The 16,572-nt window shown below is 43.3% G+C and overlaps 1 protein-coding gene across 1 annotated transcript in view; it reads left to right on the top strand.

Annotated features, from left to right (window-relative positions):
• The window catches only part of LOC126548146 (putative helicase MOV-10), a 131,103-nt gene that overhangs the window by 89,933 nt on the left and 24,598 nt on the right, over positions 1–16,572 (top strand). The window contains exons 3-6 of the mRNA XM_050196268.2: positions 3,643–3,877; positions 8,820–9,091; positions 11,945–12,061; positions 14,795–14,951. Of these exons, the coding sequence (XP_050052225.1) occupies positions 3,643–3,877; positions 8,820–9,091; positions 11,945–12,061; positions 14,795–14,951 (781 nt within the window). The remainder of the gene's footprint in view (positions 1–3,642; positions 3,878–8,819; positions 9,092–11,944; positions 12,062–14,794; positions 14,952–16,572) is intronic.

Below are 16,572 nucleotides of genomic sequence, written 5' to 3'. Positions count from 1 at the left end.
ACTGAAATAAAAAAAAAACGCAATGGAAAGCATGTTGGCCACAATCGAATGCCTGCTTTGGGCACCTAATGTGGCTGCCGAAGGAATATCGAAGAAAACGTGAGACGCTTGGTCCACAGAGAACCATACGCACACTGCTCGGGTATCCTACACCGGCGAGACATGACTTCCCGGAGAGGTTGCGATCAAGCGAACGCATTGCAATACGTCGAGTCCCCATGGCGGCGAGTGACCATTGTTTCTTTTTCTCGTCTGCTAGCCAGAAGGCATCCAAAACTCTGCCAGGCGAAAATCTACTCGGCCAGAGAAAACCAAGCGTGCACCAAAGTGCGCCACGCGGTGGTCAGGGCAACACGAGAAAAACCCATGCACTCTGGCTGGCTCTGGCAGCCCGCCGGTAGCGAGAACAATAAAACTGAAGAGGCTCAATGTGTCCTGGCGAATAAAAATCAAAGTAGAAAAATAAATAAGAACGCAGTTACCTTTGCTGGCTTTAGTGTCTTGACATGATGCTTTGATGTAGGTGAAAAAAATTTGATGTTTAATTTTCTGTGACATGACGGCACAAATGAACCACCACAACGCTTCGTCTCATCGGACCTCGCTGCGTGCTTTGTCAACTTGTCTGATCATGTGTTGATTTGGCTTGTCTTGTTGTATGTTCCGATGTACGACGTTAGCAAAGGCAATGCACCTTTGGCGCCAAATGTTTATAACAACATTAAAGCCACAAAGTTCCGGAATTTGAAATCTAAAGCATGACTTTAGAAATGTCAATGCACCTTTCGCATCAAAATTTTGAAAACTTTATACCCATAAGGTTACGGAATTGAAATCCGTGCGCTCCGTAGATCCCGCGGCCTCAGCAAGATGCCACGACGAGCCTGCTCGCTATCAAAACGCCCTTGAAACTTTGTGTTCAGATGGGGCTCCCTGCGTTATATGTGACTCCCTGTGCATGGGCGTTGCCACAAAATCCAGCCAGAGTTTGCAAAGTACGTGCTGAGATGTCTTTTCGAGCATGAAAAAGACATTCTAGACAAAATCCAGAATAGTTTCTAGGTCAACGGTGCATAGACAGCACGAGAGAGAGAGAGAAAAACTTTATTGATGCTATCAAGGGGTTTAGCGGTGAGCCGTCTTGCGCTTGCTGCCTGGCTCTTCAGCACGGGTGTGCCCCTATTCCAGGGCTCCACTAGCCTGGCCACTTCGCACGCGTGCTGCACCATTGCCCTTTGGGCGGTGAGCTCGCTGCTGGTGAGCAGGCCCTCCCATTGCTCCGCACTCGGGTTTTTATGTTTATGGAATGTGTAGTTATGCTTACATTCCCATGTTATGTGGTAAAGAGTTGGTATTTCTCCGCACCATGGGCAGGAGTTTCTGTATTCTGTCGGGCACATTTTACTTAGTATGTGTAGATTATAGAAAGTTCCGGTTTGTAGCCTTCTCCAGTCGCGGCTGCTTCCTGTTGTGTAAGTAGTGTGTGTGGCGGACGATATTTGATTCTCTGCCCTCTATAGTAGTTTAATATTTCCGCACACGTCGGCTCCACCGTTGTAGGGTTCTCGAGAGGCTCTATCTGTCCAGCTCGGTATGTGATCTCGCGAACTAGATTGTCTGCTCTCACGTTCCCTTCTATCCCGGTATGGGCCGGTATCCAGAAAAGTTTGTGTTTCACTTTATTTCCGAGGGTTCCTGCTCCGAGGAGGATTCGCAGGGCCTCTTTACAGACTCTCCCCTGCATGTAATGCCTGCATGCAGCTTTGGAGTCTGTTAATATGGTTAGTGATCTGTTACTTCGGTAGCCTTCGGTCGCTGCAAGCGCTATGGCGACCTCTTCCCCCTCCGCTACCGTGCAATTCCTTATGGTTGCGCAGCTGATTGTCTCTCCCATGTAGTCTACTACAGCCGTAGCTACTCTGTGTGTTCTAGTGTGCTTGTCCCACGGGTATAGCCCTGCATCCGTGTACACCGTGTTTTCCTGTGTTGCCAGATGGCCTTCCACGTAATCTGCCCTTGCCTGCCTTCTGGCTGCGTGTAGGTTCGCATCCATGTTGCGTGGACTGAGGGTTTGTCTGACGTTGTCTGGGATGTCTGCCTCTCGATATATTGCCCCTTTCGTATCGTATCCTAGTCTCTTTAGGAGCATTCTTCCTGTAGCCGACTGCCAAAGTCTCGCTATTTGTGTGTTTAGTTGCGCTTCTGCCAGCTCGCTGAACGTGTTGTGTATTCCTAGCTGCAGTAGCTTGTCGTTTAAAGTATTCCTCGGTAGGTGTAGTGCCGTTTTGTACGCCTTCCTTAGTATGGTTTCTGCTTGTTCTCTTTCTAGCTTGTTCATCAAGTGGTAAGGTAGCGAGTATGTGACTGCTGACCACTAAACTTTTAACCAACTTGATCGTGTCTGCCTCTTTCATGCCATGTCTTCTATTTGAAACTCTCGTAATCATCCTGCTTACTTGATCTGTCGATTTTTGGAGTAAGCTAATTGTGTGACTGCATTTTCCGCTGCTTTGCAGCCACATTCCTAGAATTCTTATCATGTTCTTTTCCGCTATAAGCTGGCCCTCTAAGTTTATTTCGGTTTCGGCCTTGGTGGGGTTCTTTCCAATTCTGAGTATTTCCGATTTCTCTGTGGAGCAAGCCAGGCCTCTTGCCTTAACATAGTTTTCTACGCGGTTTGCTGCCTCTTGCAGTTTCTCTTGCTTTTGTCCTAGCGTTCCTTGGTTGGCCCATATTGTGATATCGTCCGCATACATTGCATGTCGTATGCCCTCGATTTCGCCTAGTTCCCTGGCCAGGCCAAGCATCGCACAGCACGAAAAAATTTCAGGCGGGGGGGGGGAGCTGAAGCCCTATAAGCCCTCCCCCCTGGCTATGCCCCTGGTATGCTTAGCAATTTTTATATGTGTAAAAATTAACACAAATGTGCTGCAATAAACGTACGCGTTTCTTCAAACAAATGGCACACTTCTGCTTGAGAACATGAATTGTCTGCTGCAGCTGTTTCTGTATGTACGTGTGCACTTGTGTGTGTAAATGAAGTTCTATGTTTGGAACAGGAAAAAGAAAGAAATGGTTTGAAGTAACCCACAGCCTTGCTCATAATTAAATTTGATTGAGAAAGTGTTTTAAAAGTTTGCTTTTGATGCTAAATGTTCTTGTTAAAGGTGAGTATCTGCGGAAAACCATTCAATAAATGCACGGCAATGCAAAATAAATGCACAAGTGCTGGTGCTTTCGTTTGTCGTTTTCTTTGTCCTGCCTTCACACACTGCTATATTCCTTTGAAAGGTGTGGCCTTGCTTGTTTCAACAGCCCTGTCATGACAAAGTAAGATAGCTCTCAGGTGAAAATTACTGGCAAGTTGTATTAAATTGTTGTGTTCATGCCCAGATGGTGGCAGTTTACTTTTGCTAGTATCCAGTGGTGTTAGCTGGCAAACCAAAAAGAAATCAAAATGTAGCAATCCAGCTAGACCAGTAGACCCCAGCTAAATGTTTGACAAGGGGTTGCATGTGAATTTACATTTGGAAAGTGGACACTTAAATTTCTACCAATTGTAAATGCTGATTATTTTGTATACCAAAGTAACTCATCCTAGCAAAGCCATATATGTACTACTTTCTCACTTTCTCCACACAGGGAGCCATTGCTACGCAACAAAAGCCATGTCAAGGTGTCATGTTTGAGTGCGAGAAAATGCGTGCCTGCGGTCTACATACGTGCGGAGTTGCACAAGGAAGTTCGTCGCACTATGCGTGTGCAAGTCTCAAGCACCTGTCGAAGTTCAGTGCTAGTGCAGAGCTGCAGCCTGCTTGAACCAGATGACATATTTTGTATTGAAGGTGCAGATAGAATAAGTGGCCCAGGAAATTGCGTAAGTGTTCCTTGTATTACCTAGACTACACAAAGTGCAGCAGCACATGCAGTACTGGAGACGCAGCACATATTTTACGCCATGTGCCAATGGTAATTCTGTAGTATTTAAGATGCATTGCGATGGCTTAGTGAGGAAATGAATGGGCTGCGGACGCACTTTCCATTTGCTCAAAAATGCAGGGAAGTGCTCGGCTTGCAGGTTAATTGGGCATTCACCTTTTTCTTAGTTCATCTGTTAGGTAATTGTTTGTGACAGTTGGACATGCCTGTTAAACGTCGTGTGTCGCTCCTTCGCCTCGGCTAAATCTATTTTTTCTTTATCATTTTTTTGTTATATATGTTTTTGTCGTATGTTTTCCTTATGTATGTTCTTTTTTATTCTCTGTGTCTCATGTTGCATATTGCACACGTTAAAGGGCAATCAAGGCAAATACCCAGTCAAGTTAAATGATAGATTTAGGCTCTGGAACGTCTATAAGGCGTCAATATTATCGCAAACATAGTTTTATATAGTAATCGAGTAATTGAGGTACACATGCAGGACATAATTTGAGACTCTCCCAGGATATACAAGTACTAGCCTGATGACGTAGATATAATAAATCTGTCACCTAGTACCCAACCACTCATAATAAGATCATTGCGTCGCATTATAAGACGGAAGAAAGTGCTATTTGTCTGCCTATTCTATTCGCTTCATAAAAAGAAAAAACTTTGGCGTTTCTTGACGACGACGCGGGCGGTCAAAAGGCTTCATTTTTGCTCGGCTCTGCGCCCCTCGTGATTTCGCGTTTCAGTATAGTTTCGTTATCGCATAGTGCTGCGCTGGTTTTTCTGATTCGTGAAATTCACACAAACTGCAAGTAGCAGAGAATGCCCCGCCGGCAGTACGAGTACTGTTAGCAACATGTCACAAGTCTTTGCAGCCTAAATTAAATCGAGCCCAGCATCGCGAGCCAATGTTTCATTGTCAGGGCCATCAACAAGGCCCATCGCGATCAACGAGGGTCGAAGCCCAAAGTATGAAAATGAGTCGAAGATACTGTTCACGATTCGATGCGCGCTTCTCCTTCCGCTTTCGATTGTCTTGACTCGGTTTCTGGTCGCGCTTTTGCGTATTGCGAAAAAAAAACAAACTTGGAGGACGCTTAAGCTTCGCCTTCAAGAGCGGAACGCGATAGCGTTATCGCACCCCGTTCGCACCGCCCACTCATTCGCTCGGCATGCTCTTGAGTCACACAAAGACGAAACGTGCGCCTGAGCAAGATGAACGAACCAAAGAACTCGGTGTCTCGGAGGGAAAAACGATCTACGCGAGCCAAACGTGGTGGTCGGCACGGACAGCCGGGCCGCGACGCGCCATAAGGCGGACGCGGTCATGGGGCTGACGCCTCGATGGGATCGTCCCCTATCTCGCTTGGGAGCACCACGCAGACGCATGACTCCTCGCCAGCAACACGGCACACATCGCAGGGAACGCTTTCCTACCAGACGCGCCACGGCGCAGCGATCAAGTCAGAGGCCTCCCGCATCGGACGCTGCACCTAGGAATCGCGCTGTGAGCGGAAAGAGGAGCCGCGTCGCCTAAACACGACGGTTCGAGTGACGCATGCTGGAAGTTGGAAGGGGAGAGAGCGAGAAAACTTAATAAACGCAAGGGTATTGGAGCATCCTCGCGCCGGGTCCCGCACGGTCCAATGCGCTCAAACGAGACGAAGGGGGAGAAGCGGGCGAGTGGCGCGCCACCTGTCGGGGCAGCGCCGTACATTGCGAGGAGGGAGTCTTCTGTGTTTGCCGCAAGATGGCTCTGCGTGTGCGCCAAGCGCAGAAGAAATGTAGCGGAAACGTACTTCGCTACGCATTTAATTGCGACTTCTGTAATTTACAGGCTCATAATTACTGATATACACCGCAGTATAACTTTCTACGGCACATTTCTAAGGCAACACCACATTCACTAGAGGCGCTTTTGTCCCGCTTTGAAGCATCGAACTCATGGCTGATCGAGTGCCCAGGGCAGGATATCTTAAAGCGAGTGAAGATGCCAGTTAGGCCAGGAGTGAAAACATTCTTTTTCAAGTTACAGTCGAATACACTACCTGTCAAAACGTGGCTTGGAGAAAAGGAAATCTTTGTCCCTTGGACAACGAACTGTCTGTTATATGTAAGAAGCCAGAGACAATCGAGCATGTTTTTCTAGACTGCTGGGATGCAATATTCCACTGGGCCGTCCTACAGAGAACTATCAAGAGAGAGTTACCACTAGACCCTTATGGTATCAGGTCTTTGCCGGTTGATCACGAAGATGTACCCTATGACTTGTTCATGCTTCTTGGCCTCCACAGCTTGTGGACAACACGTATGCAAGTAAGGCATGCAGACATTAATACCCGCAGTGCACGTGAAAACTTTATTGAAAGCGCTGCTTACCTTAGAGAATGTATCCGGGCACAGCATGACCCACCTCAGTGGGTAGCATTTCTTGATGATCTAGTGAACTTGAAGAAACTTTAACTTAGCTCGCCTCAGCTCAAGTGTAGCTGAACTGTTTTAGTGTTCGTGACTTTTTCGTTTCTCATATGTGAACTTTGGAAATAAAAAAAAAAAACATGGCTGAGTGGTAGCGTCTCCGTCTCGCACTCCGGAGACCCTGGTTCGATTCCCACCCAAGCCATCTTGCAAGTTGTTTTTATTTATGAATTGCCTTCCGACATTTTTCGATCACGGCCAACGCCGCCGACGACACCGGCTTTTCTGCGACACGAGCTCCTTAACGCTGTCGCTTTAGAAATGTAGCACTGGCTGTCGGGCACCGTTTTACTCACCGACGGCAGTCAAGGGCAGTGATGGCGTGGGAAACGTCGCAACTCCCAGCTCAGGGGTGGGAGATTTAGTTGCGCTAGTGGTAGGCGGACCCTTCAGATGTGATTTTCTTTTAATCGAAGTATTTTTTTCCTGGCACAAAAGCACTGCAAGGTTTCTGGAATGGTATTTTAAGAGTGTGCATTGATTTAATATTTGCCTTTAGTGGCCCTTTTATGAGTGACGTAGATGTAGACAACGAGCAAAACGTGAACAAGGTGAATGCAGGAGCCAACGTTTCGACAAGTGGACTTGTCGTAACGTGAAAGCGTACGTCGCCTTGAAGAAGACAAGTTCACTTGTCGAAACGTTGGCTCCTGCATTCACCTTGTTCACGTTTTGCTCATCGTCTTGAATTTCCATCTCCCGCATTTCCCGTCTTTTCCGTAGATGTAGACAGTATTATTTAAAAGTTATTTGCTGCTGAAATGTGTGCGTGTTAGGTATTTCAGTAGTTAGTCAGAGGAATGAAATTACTATTAATTCAGAAAACAAAGAAAAGATTTGCTAGCTTTGAATTCGGTGTGTTTGTTTTGTATTATATAAAATTTTATCAATCTACCAGTGACTACAATTGGCTTCAGAAGTTATATTGTGAGGTGGTATTCATTGATGTTGGCCATTATGTAGTAGCATTCTACAAAGCTTTGATATTCATAGTTTAATACAATTACATAAGGGAACTGTGGCACTAACGTCTGTGGGAGCTGCAACCAGGGCAGTTCAACCAGCATGGAAATGATGGTTAGTACATGGATATGCCTAAACTTCCTCCTTCTGGCTGTAAACAATTTCATGACTTTGAAAACTGAACATGTTGAGAAATTACTGCGTTAAAATAAATAAACATAATTAAAATTGTCCGATAGCAGGATTCGAAAACACGGTACATCTAAGCAAAGCAGCCCAGTATGGAAACCATTATGCCACGGATGCGTGGACAAGCAGAACCACAGCAATTAGCAGCAATCATGCATGTTCAGTCTTATTGCCTTCTGTATTTCAAAAAAGTATAGATTGCTTTGAAATTCAGGCCTGTGAAGGCATATAAAGCATAATAATTGAAGCCACAAGAACGTCTGAAGCCACAAGCACGAAGATCAGACAGATCTATGTACTAAGCATCATTCCCGTGGTGGCTCAATGATCGCAGTGCCACAGTCCCCTCTTGTAATTATTGTAGGAAACCCTATGTAGACATAACCCATCGTGGTAGGAACGTAGGTTCTTTATGTCAATAAGGATCAGCAAAAAACCTAGAACACTATCTTGGGGTACTACAAAGCTTGTGTCACTCTGAGGATGAGTAACAGCCAATGACAGCAAACTGTCTGCAGAAAGAAACAGTCTTTTATCATTAATAATGTTAAAATGTAAATGTATAAATAATAGTTTCGCTATTATTTGGCTGTGCAGCATACAATCGAAAGCTTTCGAAAATTCAATAAAAATGCAATGGGTATGTAGATTCTCATCCATATTTGTAAACAAGTTAGTAAACTCAATTAGTTGCATCTCTCACGAAAGTCCTTTTCTAAAGCCACGTTGATTATGGGAGAAAATGCCATTAGCATGCAGGTGTTGAGTGATGTTGGATGTGATATGTTGAGAAATTTACATGGCACACTTGTTAGTGATATGGAATGGTAGTTAGCAATGCTGCTTTTGTTACCTGACTTAAGTAGGGAGACTACTTGACCAATTTTCCAATCTTGGTGGGGTATCTCTCCTCTGGATAATGACTGTTGAAAGACTAGTGGCCATCGACATCCAAGCTGGTTAAAATTTTAAGGTTGGTATAATTACCAATGAAATCCCAGCAGTACATACATCGATTGTATCCATGTACAAATAAAATACTTCTGCCATTGATGGAATGGTCTTCTTTCGCGAGAACACCTGTAAAAAAATATAACTTGGTCTTGTTCGGGCATGATTGGAGTGCTGTCATGTAGTGCTGTCTTTAAATATGTGTGGCGGTGTTGGTTGGCTATTTTTCACTGGTTCTCATCACTAGCTGTGCAGTGCGCATTGACAATTTTCATGCACTCACTTTCTATTCCTGGTCTTTCCTGAAGGTGTGCATCTCTCCAGGCTCTACATATGACATTGTCCTCTCCTGCACAGTCAGGAGCACCGGTGTGAAGAGGACTGGAGTAGTGTTCAAATTTTGTATGGAACATGCCTTGCAGAAAAAGCCTTTTGTGATAGTTCGCTTCTTCGAACTTGCCTGCCATGATGACCCTACTGAGAACAGCGTGCTGGAGCCGCAAATACCATATGAATACCGGCTGCCTGTGCCTAGGTTTCCTGATGCGCAGCACATCATTCCTGTTGAGTGTAGTGGAAGGTTTGTCCACAGCACGTTCTTCCTTTTAACATTCTAATGCATTTTCTTTTTCTTGGGAGAGGTTGCAGGGCTCTTCCGGAAGAATCGCATTTTGCTATAGTTCTTTGAACTTGCTTTTAGCCCCTAAACCATTCGGAGCACAAGAATTTCTTCTATGGCAATTTTTAGAGCACCTTGGAAACATTCTCCTGCAAAATAATAATAATAATAATAATAATTAATGTCGGAGTTTCATCCTTTTAAAATGGTTAAGCAGAGCAGTGTGTTCACTGCAACAGTAATTCCATATTGCGAACGTCTACCAATTAATGCAGCTTTTCGGTGGCATTAAAGCAATGAAGGTGTACTGAGAACGTTGGCACATGTGTTTTAGTAGATATATGTGGTGGTTTAAATACTCCATGCAACGTAAGACTGCTGATCGAAGCAAGCCATGTGAAAGTGTGCATACTTTTATAGTCGGTGATGGGTCAACAACACAGTTCCAAGTGCTGCTCCAAAGTAAAAAAAATTGTCCCAGCTGGTTTCCTTCTCCTCACTTAATCGTTACCCATGGCCCTGCCTTTAGAAAATTTGCTCAGATGCTCCCTTATCATAAAGCTGCTCCCCCTTCAGGGCAAGTTTTGTTCATCAGGTGCAAGGTATACTGATGCATGTGTAGGGATCAAGCAGGCCATTTGAATTTTCGTGATATATCTTATTTGCAGTGGCACATGCCCAAACACATTGGGGTGGGGTGATGACTAGATACTTTGTGCAGGAGCTCACTGCGATTCTTCTCTAAATCCCCTATTTAAATGACCCATTTGTGCTGAGTCGCCTTCATCCCCAGACTTGGTAATTTTGGCTGTTTGTGTGTGTGGTATCTGAACACAGCAAGCTCATGCAATGTTGCTGAACAGCTGGGATACTTCTCTTTATATTGGTTGTATCTGTTAGAAACCTTTCTTGAATGGCAGAGGAATGAAGGGCAAGCATACATCATGCTTTCTTGGAAGAAGCCTCTCTTTCCGCTTGATCTTGTCACTGACTATATATTGATCCAGAGCATAATGCACCTCCATATTATAATCGTTTTTGTACGGTCAGTAAAGTTCCTTCGTTGCTTTCTGGTATCCGCTTTGTTGATGTACCTGGCATATAGTCTTGTCAGAAAATTTTATTTGAAGTCTTGCTGCTCTCACAAGTCTTTCTCTCAGCCATGATGGCTGGATTTCAATGGAGAGAAATGCAGCATGCCTGTGTAATAAAATTTCTGTGCACATTAGGAGTCAGTATTCAGTATTGGTCTAGCCACCTCCTGTGTGTTGCCCTTCATGGCATAACTGTATGGCTTATGCTAAAAGTAGTCCACAGATAACTTTATTAAATGTAGTGTCAGACTTCTGCACTTTTTTCTTTGTGCTTGGAGTGTACTTGGAATATGGCGTAGATAATTAATATAGTGTAGATAATTACAAAGGAAGGTTTACACAACATTGCCAAGCTTTTGCATCAATTCTTTTTTTTTTATGTGATGGATTTATTCGCATATCCCTGCCTATACTTTACTGAATCTGGCTAGATATCTGGCCTCACAGCTGTACCAATGTATAAGCGGCAACACCTGGTGCCTCCCATGATAGCCACCTAGCTCTCTCATAGTAGCAACAGCTATTGAGAAAATTCACCATTCCTCTTTATTTCATTAAGTTTCATGTACTTGCCAGAAATTTGGGTGCTCTTGGAGCTTTGGCACGCTGAGGGGGTATGCACCTAGTAGGCTAGCTTCAAAGGCCCATTCATATTGTTCAAAGGATAACTAAAGTCTGAATATCGTCACAAAGAAATGATGATGCAATAGTTTTTTTGTTTTTGTTTTATGTTTTTTCATACATCAACCAGCTTTCCTGAATGTGGCTAGCTATGTGGCCTTGTGAAGCTGTACTAATGTGTAAAGTAAGAAAGAAAATCCTTAGAACGACAGAAAGCTGAGCTAGGTGGTAAGGATTCATTATGCAAAAAAGAGAAGTGAGGCGTGCAGACAGGACACAAGAGTAGAGAAGTGGACAACACGAATGCCGACTATCAACTGAAGGGAGCACTGAGGTGAAAAAAGAAAGACTCAAAACTCATCTGCGCATGCTCAGGAATGGTAACACCGCGTGTCAGTCGGGTACACGTGCCGGTCTACGTGAGAGATAACTGTTAAGGCACTTAATCTCTTCCTTATGTAAAGTAATCGAAGGCTGACTCATGCACGCACTTCCACCATTATAGATATGCCATGCCTCTACCATAAGATGCGTATTTTCATTCTTATGCCTGTACAATATCGCGCATTCATCTAACTCTGGTGTACAGTTACAATCTCGGCAATGTAGCGAAAGATTAGAAGGGCGATCGCCTTTCTCAGTATTTTTAGGAAAATTTGGTCTGAATCTTTCAGGTGAACTTATATTTGATTAGCAAATATAATCACATATAAAACTGGTGCTAAGCCATTGTGCAGCATGCATGTGTGTCCATTGGCTTGTATCGCTGTTCTGCTGAAATTTGGCCTTCATTCATTCACCATGGCAAGGGCAAATTGAATTTCTGTTGTGCAGGAAAGCCAACTTGTAAGCTTTGTATAGGTTCTGGCTATCATCAATTATGCAAATAGAATAAACAAATTATTTGTATTAGCCATTTGTATTTGTATAAGCCATTTGTATAAGCCATTTGTATTAAGCAGCAGCATTTGCTGCTGTTGAAATGAGTGCTTAATAATATGTGTGCAAGATTTTCTTGGGATCTATAGTTGACTTGATCCAGAGAATGAAATTGCTTTTAAAATGCTAACATTTTTCGGGGTTTCCAAAAACCATCTAGAAACCGGTTCAGAGAAGAGTATGAAGTTCCTGCACTATTCAAAAAATTCCACAAGTATGGTTTGAAGCCTTGGAGCAACATCACAGATGAACAGCTGGAACAGCTCAAAGATACACTGTAAGCAATGCTGTAGGCAGAGAAGTTATACTTTATGTGCTTGCAATGTAAAGCTATAGTGGGATGTTTGGCTCAGCAGATTTTTCAGTCAAAATTAAGCTAAGCAGTGCATTCTGTATGCTTTGGCTTGTTGGTGTGGCATTTTTTTAAATCATCATGCAGACACATGCACTCAATTGGTGTCTTTACTTTCTGTTTCTGCATTATGATTTTTTATAACAATTGCCCTTTTACCATGTGCATTAGTGGCATAGGCAGAAAATTTTTGGAGAAGGGGGCTCACCCTTGATCGGGCGAGTAGAGGGGCAACGCTCCTCCACTGGCTAAACTTCTGATATACATTTCCAGATATATTGCCCATTATAGTGAAAAAAATCTGTGCATTATTTATATCCTTACTTGAAGAATCAAACTAGCAACGTCTGGCCTTTCCACGTTTCTGTGCTATGGATGTACTAGATATTTACTTAAATTTAGTGTGTAGCTATTCATTTGTTTTTTTTTCCTTTGTGTGTGTGTGTGTGTGTGGGCGTACGTACGTACGTACGTACGTACGTACATACATACATACATACATACATACATACATACATACATACATACATACATACATACAGGGTGTCCCATATAACTTGAGCCAAGAGTTTAAAAATGAAAGGCACGTCGGAAGCGAATTGAACCAAACACATACTATTCACAATAGCCTATAGTAACTGGGACAATTTTTTGTTTTCTCCATAACTTGGTAATTAAGTTTAATTACCCAACTTTTTAATTATTGGCTGAGGATCCCAAGTATGATGCGCAGATTTGTAGAGCACCTTCAGAAACCACCGATCGAGTTGTTTTCTTTACTATACGTCTCACGTAGTCCTTTTTTCTAGGTTGCAAAGAAAGCCCACGAAACATGAAAAAAAGCCATGTGATGGAGCGCTTGCGCAGTGGTATCGTACTGCTCTCAAGTGTGCGTTCGGTGAACAAGGTCGGCTCTCATCAGATGATGGTGAAAATGCATGCTGCTGGTTGAGCGGTGCCGATGAGATAAAGAACGCCCTGCCGCTTCCTCGTTGCCAGTCACGATGCAGCCAACCTTGTTCACCGAATGCATGCTTGAGAGCAGCACAATACTACTGCGCAAACGCTCTGTCACGTGGCTTTTTTCATATTTGACGGGCTTTCTTTGCAACCTGGAAAAGGACTGCGTGAGACCTATCGTAAAGGAAAGAACTCTATCGATGATTTCTGAAGGTGCTCTACAAGTCTGTGTATCATACTAGGGTCCTCAGCCAATAATGAAAAAGTTGTGTAATTAAACTTAATTAGTGAGCTATCGGGAAGACGAAAAATTGTGTGTGCGTGCGTGCGTGCGTGCGTGCGTGCGTGTGTGTGCGTGCGTGCGTGCGTGTGTGTGTGCGTGTGTGTAATGAAAACTTGTGTAGGTCCGGTGCACATGTAGTTTAACAAACGAAGGTGCACACTTACGAAAATTGCATCTTTAATGTTTTTAACGTTTCGGCCGTGCCACGGCGGAAACGTTAAAAATATTAAAGATGCAATTTTCGTAAGTGTGCACCTTTGTTTCTTAAACTATATATATATATAATAGAATCGGAGTTCGAATTTTTATTATTTGCACATTTTAACCCTTGGGAACAAATTTTGCCCTTGTAGCATGATGTGTACTGCATATTGAGTACACCAAATCCGGATGCCTGCAGAAGTTAATTTAGGCTGTGAGAGAGTTGTAATGTGTGTTATAGCATTAATTATAGTTAGAAGAAAGAAACATTTATTTGTGTGATGTCTAGTTAGAGAATGTCATTAAACTGATAGTTCTTTTGTTTTGAAGGAGTGCTAGCATTGTGTGATAAGTTTGATAAGTGCTACAGAATGTTAGTATTTTTCTTCTACTGTCTGTAAACAATTTAATAAAATCATCTTAAGCAAACAGTGTTTTATGCAGCCAATAATAATCTGGCACAAATGGTACTCGAAACAATCGCGATCAGATGCTGAGAAACATGGGTGGCATGCACACAGTAGCAGCATGTAGCAGTTTATTCGGAGAGCATTCTGCAAACTAACATTTTCAAACATCCTTCGAGGCAGTCTGCATTGAAAAATGGTTTCAGAAAGACAGTTTCAAGTTATACTGTGTGCCGTGGACTGCTAGATGTCCGGCATTTTATAGATAGCAGCGTACTAGAACATTTTTTATAGAGATAACACTTTATTAGCTGATTAAACAGTGTTTCAAATGTGTTTTCCTCTGAAAGTACAGTTTTTGCATGCTTGTTTACCACTGTTCTGGTGTGGGTGATTACTGCTGCACAGAAATACATACTGGACAAAATGCACTGGAAGGATGAGAACAGAGTGTCAGATGGCACACCAGCGTGCATAGAACTGCTTGCCACAAGGGAAGTGGGCAGAAAGAGCTGTGAGCACTAAATCGTAAAGGACTTGACTCCCTCTAATGACCAAATTGTGCGTTTAGGTGAAACATATAAAAAAAGTAGCAGCATCTTCTATTGTGTGGAGCACATCTAAGGTGAGCATCTCAAGTTCATCGTCATACAGCCAGGCATGCTAGCAAAAACTTTACTGTGGCACAAAAAGTGTTCACTGTAAGATAAGTTAGTTCCAATTCAGGGTGCCCTGAAGACATGTAAAGGATTCTACATAGTGCAGAATCAGCACACAATATCAACTAGCGTTTTTTGTTTATTCCAGGAAACATCTAGATGAACCACTGTCTAAAGAAAGTTACTATAAGTATTTCACTGTACTTCTCTACCTTGAAGAAGTTCAAATGAGTGTTGACATCAGGACATACGACATGATTGATGTCTTGGTGCAACAGCATGGTTCTGGACTGTTTGCCTTAGAGGTAATGTTCGGCTGCTTTTTCCTTAATTTTGCATGTAAGCAGGTAAAGAGTTGAAACACGACTTAGGAAACTTGTGTGAGCATGTTACAGTAGCAGTAAATTTTAATGAAAAGTGTGATCAAGCAATCTGTTCAAAGGAGATCGGGAAATACTTGAAGCATCTTCAGCATTTAACTGGCTCATTTAGGGGGCTTTCTCTTTTCATGTTAAAGAAGGCATAAAAATGTTTTATTTTCATAAAGGTACTTGGTCTCTAACACTGTCTTGTGCAAAGTGCTGGAACCAGTTCAATGACAACACAGCTCCTAGTTAATTCTTTCAAGCTGTGTGCGATTGGCTTACTAACACAAGGTAATGCTGTCACATTGAATGAACACTGAATATGAAGGGTGATAAGGCACTTTCTCAAGCGAGTCTAGTCCTTATGAACCAGTAGTCCTGAAGCACGAGGTAATGCTGTGCTCAAAGCATCTGGTTCTGTTCCTGTATTCTTCCAAATCCCGTTAAACAATGGTTAATATATTTCTTGATGAGCATACTGGTTCAGGTTCTGCATGCACAGCAGGCCCGCATAGTAGTAAGCTTGATGTTACACATTGCCCGACTCAGACCTCCTGCTTCATTTCAAAGCGACTATTTTGAAGAGTGACCATGCAGGCAAACTTTAATCCCTTGATATGCTTTAGCTGATGGTCATTTTTTAAGTTGTTTTGTTCATGCAAGGGACACCCTGTCTTGCTAGAGCATACCTGGACAAGGTACAACCCGCAAGTTAACACAGCTTGGCATCTTTCCCCATTTGGCTTGCCAAGCCCAATCCATACTGCACTGCAATTTATACACCTGCTGCGTTAAAGTAGCCTGTTCCACATTTTCGTATCCCGATTGCAACACACTCCTGCCAGTATCAGTAATCAGCATAATCATTAGGAAAGCAATGAGTGAGTGATAAGAGGGCCGAGGCAAGCAGTACCAGCCCACAATGTCAAGAGGGCACACTGGCTGTTTTGTCAATAAAGACTCAATCCATTTGTTTCAGATGTGGTTTGTTACAAATGCCAATATCAGTGTTAGACATCTGAAGGATAACCATAAAATATACACTATTGGACGTGCATATAGGATTTGTGATGGACATACAAAGGATATGGTGAACACAGTTTGCTGTGTTCTGTGTTTGCATCATGTCTGATTGTATTAACAGTGTTTGTTCTTTGCTACTTATGTTATCCGGAGACATTGAAACTAATCCAGGACCCCCCACCCTAAATGAAATACTAAATGAACTAAAAGGCTTGTCTTCTGGTCAAGCCCAGCTCATTGGAGACGTGCAGAGCCTAAAGAGCCAGCTCTCAAGCACCGATAAAACTATTTCCGAACTAGGCAAAAGAATCGACAGTTCAGATCACACTACCACCAGCTTCAAACGCTTCGAACGGAATTAGACACCGTTGCAACCACCACCTCCCAGACTACCCGACAGGTCTCGGTATTGGAGACTCGGCTGGACGACATGGAAAACCGCTCCCGACGAAACAACTTGTTGTTTTACGGCATAGCGGATGACACGCCATCCGAGACCAACGCTCAGTCTGAGGAGCTAATCACTGCGTTTTGCAGG

This window comes from Dermacentor andersoni, chromosome 1 (genome assembly GCF_023375885.2).
Source record: "Dermacentor andersoni chromosome 1, qqDerAnde1_hic_scaffold, whole genome shotgun sequence".
Lineage (NCBI taxonomy): Eukaryota > Metazoa > Arthropoda > Arachnida > Ixodida > Ixodidae > Dermacentor > Dermacentor andersoni.
The sequence above is the reverse complement of the archived record's forward strand: the minus strand, read 5'-3'. Positions and strand labels throughout refer to the sequence as shown.